Below are 21,827 nucleotides of genomic sequence, written 5' to 3'. Positions count from 1 at the left end.
TGGTGCAATTATTAATATGAAAGAAGGAAACAGTAGATTTCAATTTCCGTAAAGGAAAGGCATGGAACACTTTCCTAGAAAGAAAATTAAGTTGCTAAATGAATATATTATGAGAGCTACTTATGGATTGCATACCAAAGATGACAATACCTAGATATATGTTTATGCCTAGCTAGCGGCGTTAAACAATAGTGCTTGTTGGGAGGCAACCAAATTGTATTTTTTTTTTGGTTTTTGGTTCTGTTTTTCAATAAATACACATTATTACCTCTATAGTAATTTTGTTTTGGTGTTTTAATTAGTGTTTGGGCCAAGTAAGACTTTTGGGATGGATTATGGTGATAGTTGATTTGACCTTGCTGAAAAACAGAAACTTTTGTGCCCAGTAAAATAATTTTCAAAATTCATAGAAGCATGATTTTGATCTGAACTTTTTACACAAGATTGATATACAGATTGCCCAGGTTGTCCTAATGTTTCAAAGAAATTGGATTTAAAGAAGTATTAGAAGTTTCTAGATTGCTACAGACTGTTCTATTTTTGACAGATTTTGTTTTCTATGTGTTGTTTGCTTATTTTAATGAATATATGGGTAGTATCGGGGGGGGTATGAACCATGGATAAGTTGGAATACAATAGATATTACACCAATAAAAATAAAGAATGAGTTCACAACAGTACCAAAAAGTGGTGATTTATTTTCTTATACTAACGGATCTCATGAGTTCTCTGTTGAGTTTTGTGTTGTGAAGTTTTCAAGTTTTGGGTAAAGATTTGATGGACTACGTAATAAGGAGTGGCAAGAGCCTAAGCTTGGGGATTCCAAAGGCACCCCAAGGTAATATTCAAGGATAACCAAGCTTCTAAGCTTGGGGATGCCCCGGATGGCATCCTCTCTTTCGTCTTTGTCTATCGGTAAATTTACTTGAGGCTCTATTTTTTTCACCACATGATATGTGTTTTGCTTGGAGCGTCTTGTATTATGTGAGTCTTTGATTTTTAGTCCGCTGCAATCATCCTTGATGTACACACCTTTTGAGAGAGACACACATGAATCGTGATTTATTAGAATACTCTATGTGCTTCACTTATATCTTTTGAGCTAGGCAATTTTGCTCTAGTGCTTCACTTATATCTATTTAGAGCACGGCGGTGGCTTTAATTTATAGAAATTGTTGAACTCTCATGCTTCACTTATATTATTTTGAGAGTCTCTCTAAACAGCATGGTAATTTGCTTTGGTTATGAATTTAGTCATAATATGATAGGCATCCAAAAGGGATATAATAAAAACTTTCATATAAGGAGCGTTGAATACTATGAGAAGTTTGATTCCTTATGATTGTTTTGAGATATAGAGATGGTGATATTAGAGTCATGCTAGTGAGTAATTGTGGATTGTTAGAAATACATGTGTTAAAGTTTGTGATTCATGTAGCATGCACGTATGGTGAACCGTTATGTTATGAAGTCGGAGCATGATTTATTTATTGATTGACTTCGTTATGAGTGGCGGTCGGGGACGAGCGATGGTATTTTCCTACCAATCTATCCCCCTAGGAGCATGCATGTAGTACTTTGTTTCGATAGCTAATAGGCTTTTGAAATAAGTATGTGAGTTCTTTATGACTATTGTTGAGTCCATGGATTATACGCACTCTCACCCTTCCACCATTGCTAGCTTCTCCAGTACCCCGCAACTTTTGCCGGTGTGTTAAACCCACCATTTACCCTTGCTCAAAACAGCCACCATAGATACCTATTATGGCATTTCCATAGCTATACCGAGATATATTTCCATGCAACTTCCACCGTTCCGTCATATTTTTGTTCTAAGTTTTGAGTTGTAATTCTTGAGTTGTAAGTAAATAAAAGTGATGATCATTATTATTAGAGCATTGTTCCATGTGAGGAAAGGATGATGGAAGCTATGATTCCCTCACAAGTTGGGATGAGTCTCTGGACTTTACAAAAATAAATGAGGCTAAAGAAGCCCACAAAAAATAGGCCTAGAAGCCCAAACAAAAAAATGAGAGAAAAGAGAGAAGGGATAATGTTACTATATCATTTCCACACTTATGCTTCAAAGTAGCACCATCATCTTCATGATAGAGAGTCTCCTATGATGTCAGCTTCATATACTAGTGAGAATTCTCATTATAGAACTTGGCTTGTATATTCCAATGATGGGGTTCCTCAAATTGCCCTAGGTCTTCGTGAGCAAGCGAGTTGGATGCACACCCACTTAGTTTCTTTTTGAGCTTTCATAAACTTATAGCTCTTGTGCATCTGTTGCATGGCAATCCCTACTCACTCACATTGATATCTATTGATGGGCATCTTCATAGCCCGTTGATACGCCTAGGTTATGTGAGACTATCTCCTTCTTTTTGTCTTCTCCACAACCACCATATTCTATTCCACCTATAGTGATATATCCATGGCTCATGCTCATCTATTGCGTGAAAGTTGAAAAAAATTGAGAACATCAAAAGTATGAAACAATTGCTTGACTTGTCATCGGGGTTGTGCATGATTTAATACTTTGTGTGATGAAGATGGAGCATAGCCAGACTATATGATTTTGTAGGGATAACTTTCTTTGGCCATGTTATTTTGAGAAGACAAGATTGCTTTATTAGTATGCTTGAAGTACCATTGTTTTTGTGTCAATATTAAACTTTTGTTTTGAATCTTATGGATCTGAATATTCATGACACAAATAAAGAAAATTACATGGATAAATATGTTAGGTAGCATTCCACATCAAAAATTCTGTTTTTATCATTTACCTACTCGAGGACGAGTAGGAATTAAGCTTGGGGATGCTTGATACGTCTCCAACGTATCTATAATTTTTTATTGTTCCATGCTATTATATTATCTGTTTAGGATGTTTTATATGCATTAATATGCTATTTTATATTATTTTTGGGACTAACTTATTAACCTAAAGCCCAGTGCCAGTTTCTATTTTTTCCTTGTTTTTGAGTTTTACAGAAAAGGAATATCAAACGGAGTCCAAACAGAATAAAACTTCCGCAATGATTTTTTTTGGACCAGAAGACATCCACGAAGCATGGAGGCCAAGTCAGAAGAGTTCTTAGGACTCCACAAGCCTCCAGGGCACGCCTAGGGTGGGCGCTGGCTTGTGGGCCCCTCGGGAGTCCACCGACCTCCCTCTCAGCTTTATAAATCCCAAAATATTCCAATATCAATAGAAGTATCTACCAAAATACTTTTCCACCGCCGTAACCTTCTGTTCCCGTGAGATCCCATCTTGGGGTCTTTTCCGGTATCCTGCCGGACAGGGATTCGATCACGGAGGGCATCTACATCAACTCTATTGCCCTTCCGATGAAGTGTGAGTAGTGTACCACAAACCTACGGGTCCATAGCTAGTAGCTAGGTGGCTTCTTCTCTCTCTTTGATCTCCAATATAGTGTTCTCCTTGATGTTCTTGGATATTGATACGTCTCCAATGTATCTACTTTTCAAAACACTTTTGCCCTTGTTTTGGACTCTAAATTGCATGATTTGAATGGAACTAACCTGGAATGACGATGTTTTTAGTAGAACTATCATGGTGTTATTTTTGTGCAGAAATAAAAGTTCTCGGAATGACCTAAAAATCCACGGAGACATGTTTTGGAATTAATAAAAAATATTGGCGAAAGAATCAATGTCAGCGGGCCCACACCCTGTCCACGAGGGTGCAGGGCACGCCCACCCCCCTAGGGTGCGCCTCCTACCTTGTGGGCCCCCTGGACCTCCACCGACCTCAAATCCACCTCCATATATTCACTTTCGGGGAGAAAAAAATCAGAGAGAAGGATTCATCGCCGTTTTACAATACGGGGCCGCCGCCAAGCCCTAATCTTCCTCGGGAGGGCTGACCTGGAGTCTGTTCGGGGCTCCGAAGAGGGGAATCCGTTGCCATCGTCATCATCAACCATCCTCCATCGCCAATATTGTGGGAGTGGTTGCTATCAATCTTGTTGAGTTTGGTTCACTTTTGTTTTGAGTCACTAAAAATTTCAGAAATTTTTCAGAGAAAAAAATAATGAAGAGATTGTTGAGGGGCTCCTTGAGCCGAAGCTCGAAGGACAGGCAGAATGAGGAGAATAAAAAGCCAAAATACAATCTTCCTTGCACTACGGAGTTCCGGCCGTGTGAATCGCCTTGTGAAGCGTTCTTGAGGGCTGTCGGAACTTATGACGACTTTTATTATTTGGCTGAAAATGCAGGCCTCACCGACTTCCTCCATGACCAATGTGAACAGTATCTCCTACTCACTGATATTTTCGTACAAAACTTCTATTTCCATGCTAGGAAATCACCACCTTTAGTGGAGTTTTATTTATATGATGAGATTAAGGAGATGTTACTCCATGATTTTTGTTTGGTTTGCAAGTTGCCCTTTGTGTGCAGCATCGAGGAACCACATCCTAGTGACGTGGATGGATTTATTGATAGGATTGTTGTAGGGTAAATGAGAAAAGTTTCAGATGCAAGAACTACTAGTATGCATTTTCCTGGTCTACGTTACTTTGCAATATTTGCTAGTAGATGCTTGATTGGTCGCGGGAACAGTGGGAACCTTAGTGCTCCTGACCTTGTTATTTTGCGCCATGCTTTGTTTCGTGATACAACCTTCAGTTTAGGCGCTATTGTTGCTAAACGGTTAAGTCCAAACCGTACAAAGGGCACCATCTTCGGAGGTATCTTTGCTTCACACCTTGCTAAACACTTTGAGATACCTAATAGGCATCAGGAGAAAGAGGAAAAGTTGCTGCCCACTATTTTTCTAGACTATAATAGTATGGTAGCACATGACTTTATTGTTAAAAATAATAGGATGCTTAAGTATAACTTGTTATTTGCTAAAACTCACTGTGAGACTATTACCTTGCGTGCACCCTCTTTGTTTAACATACTTTCAGGCACGCACCTCATCTTGCCCGAGGCCATTTATGCATACTGGAATCTTACACAAGTTCCAGAGCCAGAGCCAGAGCCACCACTTGACCCATATCGATAGTCTGATTATCAGTGGGATTCGGAGGAGCTCGCTAACCAGTGGCACCCCGAGGACCCTCCTCAGTACACCGGAGAGAGTAGCTTCGATCCATGGGCATAGACAAACTTAGGCCAAAAGCCTAAGCTTGGGGGAGTACTTATTTCTCACCGACGTTACATTCATGTTCACACACTCATTCTAGTTGTCGGTGTTCATACTTTTTCAGTGTACTATCCATGCTAGTTTATTTTCTTTTCTTGATTTCTTCTTGTGTGTTTGAAAAACATTAAGAAAAACCAAAAAATTAGTTGTAGCTTTTATCTAGTTTACTTTCCATGCTTGTAGTAGTAGTATTAAAAGAAAACCCAAAAATGTTTCTCGTTCTTCTTTTGCTTGTTGGGAGCTTTCCCATGTAAATAGTTTTAGTTCTTTTCTTTTCTTTGGGGTTCGAGAGGAGAAGACCACGACGAAAATGTTGACTGGCTCTCATATGCATTATTGTTGATCTAACCAAGAGCCCATATTACCTTGTCTTCTCCTTTTTTATTAAATGCTTGCAGATTCTAGCTTAGCCCAATGCACGTGCACTATTATTATTATCCAGACTGTTTGGTCGTGTGAGTGAAAGGCAATAATGATGATATATGATGAAATGATTGAGATAAGAGAAGCTGGTATGAATTGAACCTATCTTGTTTTTGTAAATATGATTAGCTCATCGTTCCTGATTTAGCCCATTATGAATGAAACATGCTTGCAATGACAATTAGAGATTATAGTTATTCATGACATGTTTAATTAGCTAGGAGTTTATAATGGTTTACCTTGTGTGCCAACATGTTATTAAAATGGTTGTGATGTGGTATGTTAGGGTGGTATCCTCCTTTGAATGATTCGAGTGGCTTGACTTGGCACATGTTCACGCATGTAGTTGAAACAAAATCCACATAGCCTCCACGATATTTATGTTCATGGTGATTTATATCCAACTCATGCTTGCATTCTTTGTTGGTTAATCTTAATGCATGTTCATGACTGTTGTCGCTCTCTATTTGGTCGCTTCCCAGTCTCTTTCTAGCCTTCACTTGTACTAAGCGGGAATACTGCTTGTGCATCCACTTCCATAAACCCCAAACTTGTTCCATATGAGTCCAGTATACCTTCCTATAAGCGGTATTTACCTGCCGTTCCAAGTAAATTTGTATGTGCCAAACTCTAAACCTTCAAATGAAATTCGGTTTTGTATGCTCGAATAGCTCATGTATCAACTAGGGTTGTCTATATCTTCCATGTTAGGTGGGTTATTATCACGATGAGTGGACTCCGCTCATCATTCACAAGAAAATGGCCGGTAACCGGGATGCCCAGTCCCATGCTCAAATCAAATCAAAATAAATGCAAACAAAACTCTCCCAGGATTGTTGTTAGTTGGACCGCACCCGTTGTTTCGGGCCAGCCATGGATTCATGTTCGTTGGTGGTGGGGGAGTATAAACTTTACCATTCTGTTTGGGAACCGCCTATAATGTATGTAGCATGGAAGATATCGAGATCTCTTGGTTGTTATGTTGACAAAGAAAGTATGCCGCTCAAAATATTATTTATCTCTGTTTCAAAACTCGAGCTCTGGCACCTCTGCAAATCCCTGCTTCCCTCTGCCAAGGGCCTATCTACTTACTTTTATGTTGAGTCATCATCCTCTTATTAAAAAGCACCAGTTGGAGAGCACCGCTGTCATTTGCATCCATTGCTATTAATTTACATTGAGTATGACTATGGCTGGATCTCTTTTGCCATGAATTACAATGTCTAGTCAGTCCTTGATCTTCAGGGGTGCTCTGCATTTATGTTTTGCGGTCTCACAAAGGGCTAGCGAGATACCATCTTGTTATATTATATTATGATTGTTTTGAGAAAGTGTTGTCATACGAGATTTATTATTATAGCTCACTAGTTGATTATGCCATTGATATGAGTAAACATGAGACCTAAATGTATTGTGAATATAGTTAGTTCATAACCTTTGCTGAAAACTTGAATGCCGGCTTGACATATTTGCAACAACAAGAGCAAACAGAGTTTGTAAAAGTTTTTCTTTATCACTTTCAGTTTGTCAACTGAATTTCTTGAGGGCAAGCAAAGGTTTAAGCTTGGGGGGTTGATACATCTCCAATGTATCTACTTTTCCAAACACTTTTGCCCTTGTTTTGGACTCTAACTTGCATGATTTGAATGGAACTAACCCGGACTGACGCTGTTTTCAGTAGAACTGCCATGGTGTTATTTTTGTGCAGAAATAGAAGTTCTCGGAATGACATGAAAATCCACGGAGACACGTTTTGGAATTAATAAAAAATATTGGCGAAAGAATCAACGTCAGGAGGCCCACACCCTGTCCACGAGGGTGCAGGGCACGCCCCCTGCCTCGTGGGCCCCCTAGACCTCCACCGACCTCGACTCCAACTCCATATATTCACTTGCGGGGAGAAAAAAAATCAGAGAGATGGATTCATCGCGTTTATGATACAGAGCCGCCGCCAAGCCCTAATCTTCCTCGGGAGGGCTGATCTAGAGTCCGTTCGAGGCTCCGGAGAGGGGAATCCGTTGCCATCATCATCATCAACCATCCTCCATCACCAATTTCATGATGCTCACCGTCGTGCGTGAGTAATCCCATCGTAGGCTTGCTGGATGGTGATGGGTTGGATGAGATTTACCATGTAATCGAGTTAGTTTTGTTAGGGTTTGATCCCTGGTATCCATTATGTTCTAAGATTGATGTTGCTATGACTTTGCCATGCTTCATGCTTGTCACTGGGGCCCGAGTGCCATGATTTCAGATCTGAACCTATTATCTTTTCGTGAATATAAGTGAGTTCTTGATCCTATATTGCAAGTCAATAGCGGTGATGACTGTAGTTTGAGGAGTTCATGTATTCACTAAGTATTAATGCTTTGGTCCGGTACTCTACTAAAGGAGGCCTTAATATCCCTTAGTTTCCAATAGGACTCCGCTGCCACGGGAGGGTAGGACAAAAGATGTCATGCAAGTTCTTTTCCATAAGCACGTATGACTATATTTGGAATACATGCCTACATTACATTGATGAACTCGAGCTAGTTCTGTGTCACCCTATGTTATAACTGTTGCATGATGAATTGCATCCGACATAATTATCCATCATTGATCCATTGTCTACGAGCTTTTCACATATTGATCATTGCTTAATTACTTTTCCGTTGCCGCTGTTACGATTGCTACAAAACTGCTACTACTACTTTTGCCACTATTACCGTTACTTCCATACTACTTTGCTACAATATACTTTGCTGCAGATATTAAGTCTTTTAGGTGTGGTTGAATTGACAACTCAGCTGCTAATACTTGAGAATATTCTTTGGCTCCCTTTGTGTCGAATCAATAAATTTGGGTTGAATACTCTACCCTTGGAAACTGTTGCGATCCCCTATACTTGTGGGTTATCAGAGATCTATCCTATGTAATCTTCTTTTGTGGTGTATTTGTCGAGATCGATGAATTGTGGATTTATAATCATCTTATCTATGAATATTATTTGAATCTTCTCTTAATTCTTATATGCATGATTTAATATCTTTGTATTTCTCTTCGAATTATCGGTTTGGTTTGGCCAACTAGATTGATTTTTCTTGCAATGGAAGAGGTGCTTAGTTTTGGGTTCAATCTTGCATGACCTCACCCAGTGACAAAGTAGGGGTAGAGAGACACCTATTTGCATTGTTGCCATCAAGGGTAAAAAGATGAGGTTTTCATCATACTGCTTGAGTTTATCCCTCTACATCATGTCATCTTGCTTAAGGCGTTACTCCGTTCTTATGAACTTAATACTCTAGATGCATGCTGGATAGCGGTCGATGTGTGGAGTAATAGTAGTAAATGCAGGCAGGAGTCAGTCTACTTGACACGGACGTGATGCCTATATTCATAATCATTTCCTTGGATATCGTCATAACTTTGCGATTTTCTATTAATTGCTCGACAGTAATTTGTTCATCCACTGTATTATTTTCCTTCAAGAGAGAAGCCTCTAGTGAAACCTATGGCCCCCGGGTCTATTTTCCAGCATATATTTTCAGATCTATAAACCAAAAATACAAAATATTCATTGCTGCAATTTATTTACTTTTATTTTGTTTTACGTTTTAGTAATCTTTTATATCTATCTCTATCGGATCTCACATTTGCAAGTGACGTGAAGGGATTGCCAACCCTTTATCGCGTTGGGTGCAAGTGTTTGATTGTTTGTGTAGGTGCATATATTGGGGACTTGCTTGTACTCCTACTGGATTAATACCTTGGTTCTTAACTGAGGGAAATACTTATCTCTATACTTTGCTACATCACCTTTTTCTCTTCAAGGGAAAAACCAACGCAAGCTCAAGAAGTAGCATATGACATCTAGCTATGTAATGTATAACAAGAAAAAAATATACAACCCGGCATATACCTATTGGTATTTTTTCTATACATTTGGGCACATATTTTTTTCTTTCTTACATTACACTATTTGTCTTTCATCCTTCTATCTGCAAGCCCGAGCGAGTGATGCCAAAAAAATAGCCCGCTCCGCGTCCCCATCTTTCAAAACGAGCTCCACCGTGCTTTCATAGAAATATGCCTTCCTATGTCCATTCTATTGGTCCCAAAATCACATCGCAGTGATCTTGTAAATACTTTTTCCTAAACTTTACCTTGCATTTTTGTGAACTTTCTGTTTAGCTCTTTGTTCAAGGCTTGTTGGATCGCCTTTTGTTGGGATCATTGACCTGCATCTGGATTTCGAGTCCTTATAACACTTTCTCAAGTTGTGCACCACAATAACACCATTGCCCCATCTAAAGTTGCAACAATTGCACGCCTTGCATAGGTAAACTTCTCTTGCACATTTTAAGGAAATTCTTACTGCTCATATGATTTTTTTTCTCATCTTTTCCACTGGGAATAAAAGAGATCTTAGATCAAATGCTATATGTCTTATATTTAGATACAGAGGATTACATTCAAATATTTATCCTTGTCCTTAACACCAAAGTGTCAAGTCCTGGATTTGTATGGCTATATTTAGTAAAATGACTTTTGGATGAAAATCCAATTCAATCATTAATTTTGAAGTATTCACGTGCTCAACTAGAGGAGGTAATCTTAGGCCACAACTATGAAGTGTATTCATGGATCATTGATGGAATACTTACTGGTGGTATGAAACAATGTAATATTGAACTCAATAACCTTGATATTTTGTATTTTATGTGATATTTTGCCCACGCGAAGTATTATCAAATATATTATATTTCTTGAAGGTGCCTTACATTTTCAAGGGTTTCACCATGTGTTCTGTTTATAACCTATCAATTTTCCATGGGAAATAAATGATGGCAGAGGAAGAAGAACAACAGTACAATACACCACCATCGCCTTTGATACAAAGAAAATCAACATATGTGGATTGAAGAAATAGAGATCCGAGTAAAAGAGATGTCTGAAAAGACTACAACCCAAGTTACCACTCACATAAATAGTCATTCGATCTTCCAACAAAGAAAATTATGACAAGGCATGAAGACTAGAAGCAATCCACTCAGAAAATCGATGATCCATGATTCACTACACTGTTGTTCTTTATTATTTGCTACCATGTACCATCTAGCCACACAATATACACTCCTAGCTTCATGCACCAACTAGCCTCATAGTGCACCCCATACCTCCACAAATCAATGTTTCATATTGTATTTTATCATTCATCTACCCCTGTCTCCTCTACGGCTCCTACTTGATCTTTAGAAAAAAGAGCAACCAAATGAACAACAGCTAACCCAACAATGGGCAATTACACGGGCGCAGCGTGCCGGTGCTTCTTCCTTGCTACTCTGTCTAAAGAGTGGGAGAAAACCCATTGAAAAGGAAGCCAAGTACCGACATGAGCGAAGCTACAGAACATTGGTTGCTAGAGAGGAGGCCAACCAAGAACTTTGAGTGGAGAGAAGGGGAGACGTCGTGGAGAGGGGACTAGTCGCCTTCAAAGCACATGTAGAGAAAGGAAACACATGAGTGTGGACTTATGGTGCTTGGGCACCATGGAGGCCCATATTAAAAATAAAAATAATCAAAAACCATATTTAGAAAATTCAAAAAAAGTTCCATGAAAACTTGTATGTGTTCATCACAGATCCATCAAATTTCATCTGAAAAAAATAACAATTTGTAAGATGTAAAAAAAAAATCTGACCCAACAAAAAAAGCTCAATTTGAAAATAGATATTTGCCGTTTTTGGTAGATCACATGTGTAAGTAAAATGTTATGAAATTTTGCACATGCATAGTTTACAAGTTTATGCATGTTTAAAAAATATTTGAATTTTTATGCGTCGTGGAAAATGGTGATTTAAACACGGGCACCAAGGAGCTCGGGCACCGTTGGCATTTTTCGGGGAACACATGCCCCACACGACTAGAGAAAAAGAACATCTTTCAGCTTCATCGGTCGAAGTTGATACACAACATCAAATGTTTTCAGGGATGACCAACATTTACGTCATCAGCCAACATGGAGAAAAAATCAGGTACAAATAGATTGACAAAGTGAGGTGAAGCAAGACCATGGCAGAACAACACTTTTTAGAACCGGGCTAGTCGTATTTCCATCACTTTTATAATGGAAGGAGTTTCGCTTCAGTATAAACCCCTGAAAAGTTCATAGATTTCGATGCAAAGGTGGACCCTTGTTTGATCAATGGAAGAATAGATTAGAAATAATTTATCATGAATGTACGAGAATACTCTTTTAAGTTACTTTAAGATTCATGTTAACTTTTCAAAGGGTGTACCGAGGCAAAACTCTGAAAGAAAATAACCAAACCATTACATTAAAGAAAAAAAAGGAAATGAGGAAGTGTGAAAGTAGGGATATTAGTTTTCCCATGGTTATGGGTACCCGTGAGACTCTATCCGAAAACAGCGCACATGGACAAGCTTTGGTGAGATTTTATACCCACGGATAATGGATATCCATATCCACACAATATATCAGTAGGCATAGATATGAAATTGCGCCCTTGGACAACCCAATGGATACCCAGGAAAAGTTAATAAATGAAAATAACTCCTATGACATGTGGGGTCAGCATGTGGGTTAATAAATGAAAACAACTCTTATGATCCAACCCTAAATTACTTATTCCCTAAATCGGCCGTAGCTCATAGGCCTAGAGCCACCAGCATACTACTCCTCATATGTCCTATGTGACTCTTCGAAACGATGAAATCTTGACTCACCACCACAAGACTCTTGTCCAACTCTCGATCCATCGTTCCCTAGTTCCCGCCTCCTCCCAATGCGTCGGGCTTCCACCAACCACTGCTCGTACTCCCTTGCCGTCTTCGGGAGGCACCCACTATATGATGTCGCGTAGTTACTAGACCGATCGCCTATTATAACTTGAATTCTACCATTTCGTTACTTTTCAAAAATGTAAATGCTATATTTTACTCACCGGATATCCATTGGGTGTAGGATAACCGATGGATACGAGTAAGAGTGTCAATTTCTGTCAATCTTTATCTTTACCTCTTTACCTAATAATAAAGCGACTATCACTTCTGGTTGCCCGTCACCAAAATTGCCCTCGAAGATGCGAATAATTACCACCATGCCACCGGTAAGTGGGAACACGATTCGTTTTTCACATCGGCTGTTGTCATTGGTTCAGATGAAGTGGTCCTCCAATATTACAAAACAGCATGGGCGTCCTACTGGTTGGAATGTCACTCTTCTAGCCAGGTGACCTGGATTTGAGTCCCACGTCCCTTTGTTTTTCTCTCTGAATTTTTTATGGGCGTAGGATACCTTATGGGCTGCACCTTTTGGCCCAGCTACTCAGTTTTACTTTTTATTTTCTTTTTTTGGCAGATTCAAAATGCTTTTCAAAATATTCATATCGTTTATACGCTAACTTCAAATTTAACATAGTATATATGGAAATGCCACAGAAAATATGTAGATTCCAAATATGCCATTATCTTGCATGTTAATCATTTTTAAAATTATGCTTTGGGTGCAACCTTAATTAATAGTTTAATACCTTCTTTATATGGGGTAATTTGAAAATGTCTATTATATATGTTTCCAACTAATTTGAGTGGAGTAAATAAGATTATTTGATGTTCTCAAAAAAATTATATATGAGATGTTGATTTATATCAAATACCATATGTTAAAGATTACAACATGTACATAATCATCATCTCTATTTCGCACAATGCACAATAATTATCCTATATATGGTGATGTACACGAAACTGCTGACACAAACTTTATATAAACCAGGGGTTTAACGTTCATTTTGATATTGTTTGAAATTGTGCCCATAGTTTATTTTTTAAGAATATCGATGTTGATATGCAACCTTAAACATTTGGCATGCATGTCCTTACAGATTGATTGTTTTCAGTGGAGCTGTCTAATATGTTTGCAACTAAATTAAGTCTTGATTTGGATTATAGTTGCAAACACATAAATCAATGAGACAAAAATAATGCTCTTATGCACATGTTATCACTGAATACTAAAATATAGTTGCTATTTTCATTATAATGAAATATTTGTTGGCATCACTAAGGAGAAACAACAAGAAAGGCATAAACATATATCGGCAAGTAGGTAGATATTTATGTTGTATAATGAATTGGAAACACCTTGAGTACATTTCAAAAATCATCATACCTTTATGTTTTTGTACAACACCACTTATCATGTTGCTTGGTATAGCATCATGAAAAATTCCAAGAGAAATAGTACATACTCGGGCTACTCTCGAAGGCTTTGGCCATTGGTCATTGAGAAATACTACATACTCGGGCTAGACACTTCCGCTTGGCCCTCCTTTTATTCGGTTAAAGATTGGTGGATGAGTACTTGCATCGACGGCACGCCAAATAGACAAGTCAAGGCATCCCTCACCATGCTCGTATCATGGACAATATGGAGCGAGCGTAATGCGAGAGTTTTTAAACATAACAGCGCCCCACCGACAATCTTGCTCTCCTCCATCTCTACAGAGGCCAACCTTGGGATCGTCGCCGGTGCAAAATAGCCAAGGGCTTTAATTTTGCGTGAGTAGTCCGCATGCCGTGTAATTGGATGACTTACAACAAACTCTATTCTTGCTTATTTAATGGATGAGGCAAAGTTTTTGCCTCCGTTTCAAAAAAAAGACTTTTGCTAATGCCGTGTATTTGAGGGGTAATTTTTTTTTTCCTTCCGTTGCAACGCACGGGCATGTTTACTAGTGGATATTGAAGTGCGTGGGTATAAAAAGCTCTTATGGATATGAGTTTGGGTAGAAGAAGATTGTACTCACGCCCATACCCTATCAATTGACATCCCTTGGCGGAAGCGAGTTCGAGGCACAAATTGGAACCCGCGGCATATGTAGTGGCAAGCACACGGGAGTGGGCACGGACGTGTATGAGAGCATGGATGCGTTCGTTGCGCAAAGTAATGATCAGAAGTTCCAAAATCTCAGTTAGAGAGGCTTTGAAGAGGCACATGTATGTGATGCGCAAAAGCACATTCGTCAAAAGTAAAACTTCCAAATTATTGGTGGAGCAGGTTTATGGTCCAATCAAGCACAGGCTTACAGCGCGTATAGTTAGCGGAGCAGGTTTGTGATCAAACCGAACAGTCTTACAGCGAGCATAGTGTCTGACCCACCATCTGTGCGTGCTATATATATATAGTGAGCAAACGTGTAGCACACCTCAACAATTCATCACCAATCATGCCTGCTGCGAAGTCGAAGCAGAGGAGCACCCTCTTCGTCTTCGTGTACTTCGCCTCTTCCGCGGCGCTCGCGGTGCTGCTCTCGGCGTCCTGGCAATGGCTTGCCGCGGCGTCCGCCCGGCCCGCCCGCATGCGCCTGTTCATGCACGACGTGCTCACCGGGCCGGGCGCCACGGCGGTCGAGGTCGTGAACGGCACGGGGCCGTCGCTGTTCGGGGGCGAGCCGCCGCTGCGGTTCGGGCAGGTGGTGGTGATCGACGACGCGCTCACGGAGGGGCCGGACCCGGCGTCGAGCCCCGTGGGGCGCGCGCAGGGGACCTACGTTTTCGCGTCCATGCACGGCCCGGCGTTGCTCTTCTGCATGAATGTGGTGCTCACGGCGGGGCCATACTCCGGGAGCACCTTTACCGTCGTCGGCCGCGACAACATCGTCGAGCCATTGCGGGAGCTGTCCGTGGTAGGCGGCACCGGGCGGTTCAGGATGGCGACGGGGTACGTGCTCTGGAAGACGGCGAGCTGGCAGCTACGCAAGAACGCCGTCCTCGACCTGGACGTGTTTATCCACCTCCACGCCCACGCCCATGCATGATGGACGCCATCAATCGCCTTAGACGCAGGTATACCTGCCCATCGGCAGCCTGGCCCGGACGGCCCGACCTTGTCCACGGGCCCGGACGGCTTGGCTTTTCTGCATCGGGCTTGGTTAGGCCCGGCCCGGCCCGAGCCTTTTTTTTTCCTTTTTCACATATTAGTTCTATTTTAGTCAAATTTTATAAAGTTTGACCAGATACATATATAGTATTAAAAATAAAAAGAAGTTGACGGAATACTACCATTGATATTAAAAGGTTGAGTGGTAAGCAATCCAAACTACTAAAAAAAGTAAATTATGTGTGTAGTGTGAAAACACTCTTATATTATATTATGGTACGAAGGGAGTAACTCAAAGAACAAAAATGATAAATTCAACACTAAATAGTACATAACATACATCGGGCTCCTGATTTGGCCCATTATCACACTGATGCAAAATTTGTCATTTTTGTATCTCATGCAATGTATCGAACTTTGATATGAAATTTATTGGCAACACACATTAACGTCGTGTCAATGTTCTAGATTTTTCTTTTTCAGATATTTCCAAACATTTAAAATATCCTACGACATCCAGTGTACCATTAGCATCAAAAGGGTGGGTGCACCGGATACATTTCTGTGGTGGTGGTGGGGGGGGGGGTAGCATTTTCTCTACCTTTTTACCATTTTTTTTCTAGTAAAACAGTGGCCTGCACACATGTACATCTCTATTTGTCATTTTTATGATTTGTATAAGAAATTGGAACATGTGCCATGAGATTTATAAGTAAAAGCATTTACAAGTTTTTCGCTAATGTTACAACATTATAATTACCATGGTTAATATGAATGTTGTTTTTCCCTTAGTGAAAAATCTAACCAACCTCAAGACTCCCAAAGAATGCATATAATTGCTTATATAACTCAAAGTATGTACTTGCGCTTTTTAATATTATTGCCGTGTTTTCTGTTTATAAAACTGAAGCATGCCAAGCCCAAATAAATTACAAACTTCGTCATACGAGCATAAGATATTATCCCCTATTGAGTTGTCTATAACTCAATACTCGTGTCCCTTAAATTGTCTGGTGAAATGAATGTGATTGATGGGGACGAAGAGAGAAAAGGAAAATAGAAACAAATGAATAATGGGATAATAAAATGGTCTGGGTGAGCCGTGTTCGATGTGGTGGACTGTCCCGACATACCAGACGACATCATATCCTCCCCACATATGAGCTGAGTTTGATGGTTTGGGGACAGTCCGAACATATAAGAACAAAATGGTGGGTTTCGGCTGGATAGGGTTTTTCCTCTCCTCCGTTCGCAATGTCAGTCTGGATATATAAGGACAAAGTGAAGAGTTCGGTTCTAGATGCTCTAACTACCGGCTGGATTCAAAATCCTCACAAAAGAAAAAAGGATTCAAAATCATCGCAGATGTAATTTTGAATCCTTATTATTTCAAAAGCAAAACATCTGTCTTCTCTACCGGTATCCATTACACTGGGTCAACTTTACTACTCCCTCCGTTCTCAAATATAAGTCTTTTTAAATATTTTAACAAGTGACTACGTACGGAGTAAAATAAGTGAATCTACACTCTAAAATATGTCTACATACATCCGCATGTTTTAGTCCATTTGAAATGTCTAAAAAGACTTATATTTAGGAACGGAGGGAGTGGCAGCTGATGCAGACCAATCAATCACCGTCGATCAATATTTTGGCTATTTATTACCAGCTACGCAGCTCCAGGTTAGCGGCTACTCTTGGGAGTATCTCACATGCTAGTATCATGCATACGATACTACTGTATGATACTATTTTTATAATGCATAATATCATAAATGATCATATGTATTGTCATCCACGATATAAAGTAGCATATAATTTAACATGATACGGTATCTACTTATGTTATTTCATCCTTTCTTTTTTTTAATTCTCTGTCACATCAGCATGTTTGCTATTCCCGAGTGTATGTTACTGGTCAAGACCACCACTATGACCGGCCTGAGCAAGTAATCACTCGAATATGCAGTACTTTAAATAACGTCATAAGCTCCAGCGCGAACACCATCGCGTCACTAATTCCTCACCAGGTCCGGCGTGTGAACCAGCTTCCCCACCGTGTACTCGCCGTCGACGACGAGGTTGTGGCCATTAATGTACCTGGCATCGTCGGACGCCAGGTACACGGCGGCCCTGGCGATGTCCTCCACTTCCAGCACCGTCTCGCCACCCATCTCGTTCATGCCCGTCTCCACCAACCACCTCAGCTCATCCTCGCGACCGCAGGCAGGACGGCGTCGCGACGGCGTACGGCGAGATGGCGTTCACGTGCACGCCCTGGCGCCCAAGCTCCCCCTGCCACGGCCCGCATGGTGCCGATGACCGTGGCCTTGGAGATGCAGTACACGGGGGCCACGCCCCTGAGGATCCCCGCGGTGCTGGCCGTGCAGAGGATGCACCCGCTCCGGCGCGGCACCATGACGCGCGCGGCGTGCTTGATCCCAGCAACGACGGACCATGTGTTGATCGCCATGGTGCGGTCGTAATCGGCGAGGTCGAGGGACGTGATGGAGTGCGTGGCCCTAGGCCCGGCGACCCCGGCGTGGTTGTACATGATGTCGAGCCGGCCGTGGCGTGCCACAGCAAGGTCGACAGCTGCCGCAATCTGCGCCTCGCTGGTCATGTCGCAGCGAGCGTAGGATGCGTCCGGCCCGAGTTCGGCGGCCACGGCGCCGCCGAGGTCATCCTGGATGTCAGTGAGGATGACCATGGCGCCGTTCCTGACGAACTCTGCCGCGCTCGCCTTGCCTATGCTGCTGGTTGCCCCCGTGATGACGGCCACCTTCCCGGCTAGCCTACAGCTCCAGACGGGCTATGTACAACAAATTACTCACTCTGTACCGAAATACTTATAGTTAGAGGGAAACTATTACACCCTCTCGCCATGGACGACGGCACAACACAGCCCAAACGAGAACGAAGTTAAGATCGCCTTCCCACGCACCTTTGAGAGCTCGAGGCCATGGAGAAACAAGAGAGGACGTCGCCCGATCTTTCACACACACAATTAATTTAAGTTTGATCTTCCACACACACAATTAATTTACATGGACCAGAGGGCATTGCTAGTACCTGAGAAGGTGATGCACTGCTCTAAACATCATGGACAAATTTCTCCCTGGTGAAGTAGAGCTGGCTCTAGTGAACTTTCTAGCCAGGCCGTGAGTACTTGTCTCGAAGTCGGGATGATCATGTGGGCATCATATCTTACAGGGTCGGTGTCAGTAAGGTGCGTGAAATTTATTTAAGTTTCAGTCACTTTTTCTCTATACCCTTGGATTAACATTCAACGAACGTGCTACAAAAATGACTTTTACCCTGTTTTATATATAAATAAATCAACGAACCATGAACATCCGAAATAAACACCACCACACCGCAACGCACACACCCTTGCGACCTGGCTCCTCCTGAGTCCATGGAGCACCTGTTAGTGGGCTGTCCGTTCTCGTGGCAGATTTGGCACGGCTGCCTCAGTTGGTGCTTTGCTCGCACCCTTGCACCATCGCCTCACCTGAGGTTCCTCAACTGGTGGCATGAGACCACGTCTAGCGCCCCGGCCGTGCACCTGAAGGGTCTCTCATTGTTCATCTTGCTCATTGCTTGGTCCATCTTTTTGAGTAACGTGATTGTATTAAAAAATATAGGTTAAATAAAAAATATTCTGGCTTGCCTTGTACTTCAAGTAGATCATGTACTCCTATATATATGCCCACGAGGCTCAAGCAATACATAAAAACTATTCCACCAATTCTCTCTTCCTTCTAACTTGGTATCAGTCTTATCTCTATCCTAAACCCTAGCCCGACGCATTCGCACCCGCGCACCGCCCACGGGGCGATCGGCCTCCATGACCGCCGCCGGGGGCCGCGCCGCCCGTACCTAGGGTTCGTCCGCCGGTCGTGTTGACCGGCTGCCCTAAAAAGTCTTTTCCCGAGCCCTTGCTCGGGGTTTCCTCTCTCTCGTCGATCGCTTTAATCGGCGTTTATTTTTTAATTTTCCGATCTAAGATCGGTTTGCGTCGCCCGCCGCCGCCGTCGACACCCCGTGCCTCTACTCCGACACAGGCGCGATCGGCCAGCTACTTCACCGACCAGGCGGCCTCGCACGACAGGCAGCCCTCAAGGTCGTCGTCCGCGCGCCGGCCCGCCAGTCGCCCTGCGCCGGCCGTCACCGCCCTGCTCCGACCGGGACACCTGCATCGCCTACACCCGGCGGCCTCGCATCATGCGGCGGCCAATCATAGCCGCCGCTCGCGCGTCGGCCTGCCAATCGATCCACGCCACCCGCCTCCGTCGTGTCTGCACGGCGGCCCAGCGGTCTTCCTCGCCGACCTCGTCCTCGGTTGCGTCAGGCTCGTCGGCTGCCTCAACTCGGGCGCCGCTGCTCCGTTGGTCGCTCGGGCCTCGCTGCCCGGGCGCCGGCGCTGCTTTGGTAGCCTGGGTGCCGGTGCTGACAAGCTCGTCCGCACGATGTCCCACGCCGTCCGTCGTCGCCGGCCTCATCTCGGACTCCGCCGTCACACCGCCTCCACCGAGCGGCGTCCCCAACCTCGCGCGCGATCGGCTTGATCATCCGCTCACTGCCGCGATCCGCCTCATCTACGCCACGCGACCAACCTGGCCCGTCAGTTACGCGCGCCTCGCAGGTCCTGTGAAGATCGTCCCCAAGTTCAGCGCGCCCCTCCACCGATCGAGCAACGGGCTGCCGTTGCGTCGCCCCGTCGGGCCGCAGTGCCACCGCCCTGTGGTTCTCCTCGCGGCTGCATCGACTCGCGCGTCACCCCTACAGGCCGTAGTGCCGCGATACGCGGTCCCAGCTGCCGCCCCGAGGCCGTCCCCGCGGTTGCACTGACCCGCACTCCGCCGCTGCATCGCCCCTTCGGGCCGTAGAGCCACGGCCCGAGGTCTTCCTGTTGTTGCTCCGACCTGCCCGCCGCCGCTGCGTCGCCCCTTTGGGCCGTAGTGCCGCGGCTCGCGGTCCACTCCGCCGTTACCGCGCGTCGACCTCCCATGGTATGCGTTGCGCCATCTCCCTTGGCGCGGGAACGCCACCGTCCGCGCCGGTCTTCGTCGCGCTGTCAGGATTCTTCGCCTACTTAGAGCACCGCCGCCGCACTCCTAACCTAGCCGCCGCCGCCGCTCTTCTTTGGCCGCAGCCGCCGCTATCTCCGTAGCCGCTGCCGCCGCCCGTCCACCCCGTTCGTCTTTGTCCAGCATGAGCTCGTCGCCAGCGTCGCCGTCATCTACCCCGACCACTTCGTCTACTCCGACAATCGCGGGCAACATCGGCACCATGCCGATTGGCCCCGCAACCATCGTCGAGTCTTCTTCTCTGCTGGCCCTCCGATTCCTCGACATGGCAGACAGCTCGTGCAGGTCCCAATCTCCACATGCGTGGTGCTGGCAACACCGATGCGTGCCTTCATCCACGACGTGTCCCCGGTCCTGGCAAGCCTGGTCGGTGCTTCTTCAACTTCGTCTTCGTCCGTCTACGCATGCCCGGTGCTGGTAACACCGACGCGTGCCTTCTTCTACGACGTGTCCCCGGGTTGGCAAACCCGGTGCGACGCCTCGTCAACAACATCTTCTTCTTGGCGCACCACTACTCCGACACCACTGCGCCCATGACTAACTCGGTGCCTCCTTGCGCCCGTGGCTCCACGGCGACTTCCTCGACACCGGCTACCCTGACTTGACATCGACCACGGCATTCTTCGCACGGCTACCTCGACCACGGCTCCACCATCCTACGCTCTCGGCTACATCGACAAACGGCACAAAGGGTTACCGCCTGCTTGAGCAACCTTGTCTGTTTCCACTCCAGCCACGACTCCGCGATGCATCGACCGTTACGACTGTGGGGGGGTGTCCGTTGGCTTGCCTTCGGATTCTTCTCTAGTCTCACCATCTACGTCGCTACTGTTGTGACTGCGGGGGGATGTTGAGTAACGTGATTGTATTAGGAAACATAGATTAGACTAGGAAATATTCTGGCTTGCCTTGTACTCCAAGTAGATCATGTACTCCTATATATGCCCACCAGGCTCAAGCAATACATAAAAACTATTCCACCAATCCTCTCTCTTCCTTCTAACTCATCTGAAAGCATCGCAACTCTTGCATCTTTGATGGCGGCACTCCCTCGTCCTCCTGGATCTGCAACGACATCCGTGAAGAGGCGTGCTCCTGGATCGAAGCGGGAGCCAAGGGCTTGCCATCTATCGCGACGTAGGTCGTTTGCCTGTTCTTTTTTCTGGGGCTGAGCACACCCATTTTCTCTCATGCTCGCGCTAGTGGTTATGCCTTCCTTGTGTATGTAGTTCTCTAGCCCCCC

General features: G+C 43.8%; 1 protein-coding gene and 1 pseudogene across 1 annotated transcript; one reads left to right on the top strand and one right to left on the bottom strand.

Annotated features, from left to right (window-relative positions):
• The first annotated feature begins 14,836 nt into the window (after positions 1–14,836).
• On the top strand, positions 14,837–15,702 carry LOC119367361 (dirigent protein 1-like). The gene has a single exon (XM_037632893.1). It carries the CDS (start codon positions 14,839–14,841, stop codon positions 15,427–15,429), a length of 591 nt encoding a protein of 196 aa, XP_037488790.1. The 5' UTR covers positions 14,837–14,838; the 3' UTR covers positions 15,430–15,702.
• Positions 15,703–17,506: 1,804 nt separating this feature from the next.
• The window catches only part of LOC119360654, a 5,256-nt pseudogene continuing 935 nt past the window's right edge, over positions 17,507–21,827 (bottom strand).

Source organism: Triticum dicoccoides, chromosome 2B, assembly GCF_002162155.2.
Source record: "Triticum dicoccoides isolate Atlit2015 ecotype Zavitan chromosome 2B, WEW_v2.0, whole genome shotgun sequence".
In the NCBI taxonomy this organism is placed as follows: Eukaryota; Viridiplantae; Streptophyta; class Magnoliopsida; order Poales; family Poaceae; genus Triticum; species Triticum dicoccoides.
The sequence above is the reverse complement of the archived record's forward strand: the minus strand, read 5'-3'. Positions and strand labels throughout refer to the sequence as shown.

Coding starts and splice junctions, on each gene's coding strand:
- LOC119367361 (XM_037632893.1), top strand. CDS start 14,839: ATGCCTGCTGCGAAGTCGAAGCAGAGGAGCACCCTCTTCGTCTTCGTG.